The sequence below is a fragment of the Sardina pilchardus genome, chromosome 9 (assembly GCF_963854185.1).
Source record: "Sardina pilchardus chromosome 9, fSarPil1.1, whole genome shotgun sequence".
In the NCBI taxonomy this organism is placed as follows: Eukaryota; Metazoa; Chordata; class Actinopteri; order Clupeiformes; family Clupeidae; genus Sardina; species Sardina pilchardus.
The window spans coordinates 282,501-287,500 of record NC_085002.1 but is presented as its reverse complement, the minus strand read 5'-3'; the positions used below and the strand labels follow the sequence as shown (position 1 = coordinate 287,500).

Here is a 5,000-nt window from a genome sequence, read left to right as displayed (position 1 = left end):
GATATATAGACTCATCTAGAGCTCAGACCATAGATATATAGACTCCTAGAGCTCAGACCATAGATATATAGACTCCTAGAGCTCAGAGCATAGATATATAGACTCATCTAGAGCTCAGACCATAGATATATAGACTCCTAGAGCTCAGACCATAGATATATAGACTCCTAGAGCTCAGACCATAGATATATAGACGCTTCCTCTTCAGCTGTAGAGCTCAGACAACGTGGGTCGCTCCTCAGGTACCTGGTGATTCTAACGGTACTTGGGTCGCTCCTCAGGTACCCCGTGATTCTAACGGTACTTGGGTCGCTCCTCAGGTACCCCATGATTCTATCGGTACTTGGGTCGCTCCTCAGGTACCCTGTGATTCTAACGGTACTTGGGTCACTCCTCAGGTACCCTGTGATTCTAACGGTACTTGGGTCACTCCTCAGGTACCCTGTGATTCTGTCCATTGAGAACCACTGCACGGTGCCGCAGCAGAAGAAGATGGCCCAGTACCTCATGGAGGTTCTGCAGGACAAACTGGACCTGTCCAACATCAACGCCAACGAGACCACCAAGCGCCAGCCCAGCCCAGAGCTGCTCAAGGGCAAGGTTCTGGTTAAGGTAACGCGACCAGAACCATCCACATAGTCCAGAACCATCCCCATAGCAGAACCATCCACATAGTCCAGAACCATCCTCATAGCAGAACCATCCACATAGTAGAACCATACACATAGTCCAGAACCATCCTCATGGCAGAACCATCCACATCGCAGAACCATCCTCATGGCAGAACCATCCACATAGTCCAGAACCATCCTCATAGCAGAACCATCCACATAGTAGAACCATCCACATAGTCCAGAACCATCCACATAGCAGAACCATCCACATAGTCCAGAACCATCCTCATGGCAGAACCCTCCACATAGTCCAGAACCATCCTCATAGCAGAACCATCCACATTGCAGAACCATCCTCATAGCAGAACCATCCCCATACTGTAGTCCAAAAATGTGAAGCACCCACATTGTGAACAATCTGTTTTCAGGGTTAGTGTACTAACACTTTAGGATATGAGTATTGACTGTGCTGTCCATCAGGGTTAGTGTGCTAAGTACACACTTTAGGATATGAGTGTTGACTGTGCTATCAGGGTTAGTGTACTAACACACTTTAGGATATGAGTGTTGACTGTGCTATCAGGGTTAGTGTGCTAAGTACACACTTTAGGATATGAGTGTTGACTGTGCTATCAGGGTTAGTGTGCTAATTACTCACTTTAGGATATGAGTGTTGACTGTGCTATCAGGGTTAGTGTACTAACACACTTTAGGATATGAGTGTTGACTGTGCTATCAGGGTTAGTGTGCTACGTACACACTTTAGGATATGAGTGTTGACTGTGCTATCAGGGTTAGTGTGCTAAGTACACACTTTAGGATATGATTGTTGACTGTGCTATCAGGGTTAGTGTGCTAAGTACACACTTTAGGATATGAGTGTTGACTGTGCTAAGTACACACTTTAGGATATGAGTGTTGACTGTGCTGTCCATCAGGGTTAGTGTGCTAAGTACACACTTTAGGATATGAGTGTTGACTGTGCTGTCCATCAGGGTTAGTGTGCTAAGTACACACTTTAGGATATTAGTGTTGACTGTGCTATCAGGGTTAGTGTGCTAATAACACACTTTAGGATATGAGTATTGACTGTGCTATCAGGGTTAGTGTGCTAAGTACACACTTTAGGATATGAGTGTTGACTGTGCTATCAGGGTTAGTGTGCTAATTACACACTTTAGGATATGAGTGTTGACTGTGCTATCAGGGTTAGTGTGCTAATTACACACTTTAGGATATGAGTGTTGACTGTGCTGTCCATCAGGGTTAGTGTGCTAAGTACACACTTTAGGATATGAGTATTGACTGTGCTATCAGGGTTAGTGTGCTAAGTACACACTTTAGGATATGAGTATTGACTGTGCTATCAGGGTTAGTGTGCTAAGTACACACTTTAGGATATGAGTATTGACTGTGCTGTCCATCAGGGTAAGAAGCTTCCGGCGAACCTGGACCCGAGTGCTGAAGAGGGGGACGTATCGGACGACTCCAGTGGTGAGGAAGAGGAGGAGGAGGAAGAGGAGGAGCCTCAGATGAACGGACAGGTGAGATGAAGACAGACGTGCCATGAGCGGGCAGGTGGGGTAGACACACACTGTAAACACTAACACTCAAAGCAGTTTAATCCTCGAGAAAAGGAACTCATAACTCACTCGTTTGTTTTTTTTTTTACTCTAAAGACTATCTCAATAGAGTACCGAAGCCATGACGTAGCGTTGTCAAGGCAGCCATTTCACTGGATCTGAACAAACCATAGTGACCATAGTGGTAACTATAGTGACCATAGTGGTAATAGAAAGACAGTAGTGGATTGTTTATAAGTGCGTGCGCTTTATAAGTGTGTGTGTGTGTGTGTGTGTGTGTGTGTGTGTATGTGTGTGTGTGTGTGTGTGTGTGTGTGTGAAGAGTGTGAATGGCTCGGCTGCTCCTCAGGAGTCGAAGACCAGCAGGTTCCTCGGGAAGACATTTATGGGCAGCTTCCGCCGCAAGGTAAGAGCCCTTCTCTCTCTCTCTCTCTCTGTCAATTTCAATTTCAATTTAATTTTGCTTATAGAGCGCCAAAACATTACACATGTCTCATGGCGCTTTACACAGTGTTAAACATTCAAAGAGAGCCCATGGGTAACAGGGGCAAGGAAAAACTCCCTAGAATTGGAGATACATATAGGAAGAAACCTCAGACAGATCCACGACTCAAGGGCCCAACCCATCTGCCTGGGGTCAGTTACAGTAAAGTCATTTGTAGTTTGAAAGTTACAATGACAATGAAAGTTCAAATAGTCCAGTGTAGGGAATAAATTGTCCATTAGTAATCCATTAGTTATTTCGGAAAGTGATGGGTCGCTAGGATGCGTGGGCCAAAGATTCGGGCAGGGAACCACAGCAGGCGATGGTAGGGCAGTCATAGGGATGGCGATGGCAATGGCGATGGTAGGGCAGTCAGAGGGATGTGACTTCAGGTGTGATGAGGGACAGGCACAGAGATGGTTGATGGCTGGTAATGGTTTACCTCACAGGTGAGGTATAGGGGAAAGGGAAGAGAAATAGAGTGTGTTAGTATTACTGTAAGTCATGATGGTTGGTATTAATAAGTATATCAATGGTGATATAAATGATTATACTATAGAGGGTTTACAAAATGGAAATACAAATCGGAATACATGTAGGTTACCCAGTTAAACCCGAAAAGAGAATCCCGCGCACATCTGTCTCTCTTTCTCTCTGTCTCTCTCTCTTTCTCTCTGTCTTTCTTTCCCTCTGTCTCTCTCTCGTTCTCTCTTTCTCTCTCTCTTTCTCTGTCTCTCTCTCTTTCTCCTTCTCTTTCTCTCTGTCTCTCTCTCTTTCTCTCTGTCTATCTCTTTCTCTCTGTCTCTCTCTCTCTTTCTCACTGTCTCTCTCTCTCTTTCTCCCTCTCTCGCTCACATTCTCTTTCACATCATGTACACAGTGAGAGAGTCCAGTGCAGTACAGACGGTTTGTGAATGTGTCTGTGCTGTTGGTCTCTGAATGTGTCTGTGAATGTGTCTGTGCTGTTGGTCTGTGAATGTGTCTGTGCTGTTGGTCTGTGAATGTGTCTGTGCTGTTGGTCTGTGAATGTGTCCGTGCTGTTGGTCTGTGAATGTGTCTGTGCTGTTGGTCTGTGAATGTGTCTGTGAATGTGTCTGTGCTGTTGGTCTGTGAATGTGTCTGTGCTGTTGGTTTTCAGAAGAAGAGACGGAGCAAGAAGAAGAACATTCTGGAAGATTCAGACACGGACCCTGAGCAGGCCAAACCCACTGCACGCAAACAAGACGTGAACTACGGCAGGTACGACATATACACACACACACACACACACACACACACACACACCCTGAGCAGGCCAAACCCACTGCACGCAAACAAGACGTGAACTACGGCAGGTATGACATATTCACACGAACACACACACACACACACACACACACACACACACACACACACCCTGAGCAGGCCAAACCCACTGCACGCAAACAAGACGTGAACTACGGCAGGTACGACATATTCACACACACACACATGCACACACACATACACACACACTCTGAGCAGGCCAAACCCACCGCACGCAAACAAGACGTGAACTACGGCAGGTACGACATATTCACACACACACACACATGCACACACACATACACACACACTCTGAGCAGGCCAAACCCACTGCACGCAAACAAGACGTGAACTACGGCAGGTACGACATATTCACACACACACACACACACATACACACACACTCTGAGCAGGCCAAACCCACCACACGCAAACAAGACGTGAACTACGGCAGGTATGACATATTCACACGAACACACACACACACACACACACACACGCATACACACATACTCTAAGCAGTCCAAACCCACTGCACGCAAACAAGACGTGAACTACGGCAGGTACGACACACGCACACACACACGCACACACACACGCACACACACACATACACACACACACACACACACACACACACACACACACACACTGTGAACAAGCGGTGGAGGTAAACGTGTGTCACTTGTGCGTTGCAGGAAGAGGAAGACCATGCGGCTCTCTCGCGCGCTCTCTGACCTGGTCAAGTACACCAAGTCAGTGCGTGTGCACGACATAGAGACACAAGGTATGTGTGTGTGTGTGTGTGTGTGTGTGTGTGTGTGTGTGTGTGTGTGCGCTCTCTAACCTGGTCAAGTACACCAAAGCAGTGCGTGTCCACGACATAGAGACACAAGGTGGGGATCAGTCCAACTCATCTCTGGGTTGAGTAGTGTAGTGGTTAAGGAGCTGGGCTAGTGTGCATTAGTAGTGTAGTGTAGTGGTTAAGGAGCTGGGCTAGTGTGCAGTAGTAGTGTAGTGTAGTGGTTAAGGAGC

The 5,000-nt window shown here is 46.7% G+C and overlaps 1 protein-coding gene across 1 annotated transcript in view; it reads left to right on the top strand.

Moving 5' to 3' along the window:
- Positions 1-5,000, top strand: part of plch2b (phospholipase C, eta 2b) — a 33,117-nt gene that overhangs the window by 17,742 nt on the left and 10,375 nt on the right. Inside the window, exons 9-14 of the mRNA XM_062544879.1 lie at positions 438-612; positions 2,042-2,158; positions 2,520-2,603; positions 3,820-3,920; positions 4,273-4,326; positions 4,664-4,752. Coding sequence (XP_062400863.1) covers positions 438-612; positions 2,042-2,158; positions 2,520-2,603; positions 3,820-3,920; positions 4,273-4,326; positions 4,664-4,752 — 620 coding nt within the window. The remainder of the gene's footprint in view (positions 1-437; positions 613-2,041; positions 2,159-2,519; positions 2,604-3,819; positions 3,921-4,272; positions 4,327-4,663; positions 4,753-5,000) is intronic.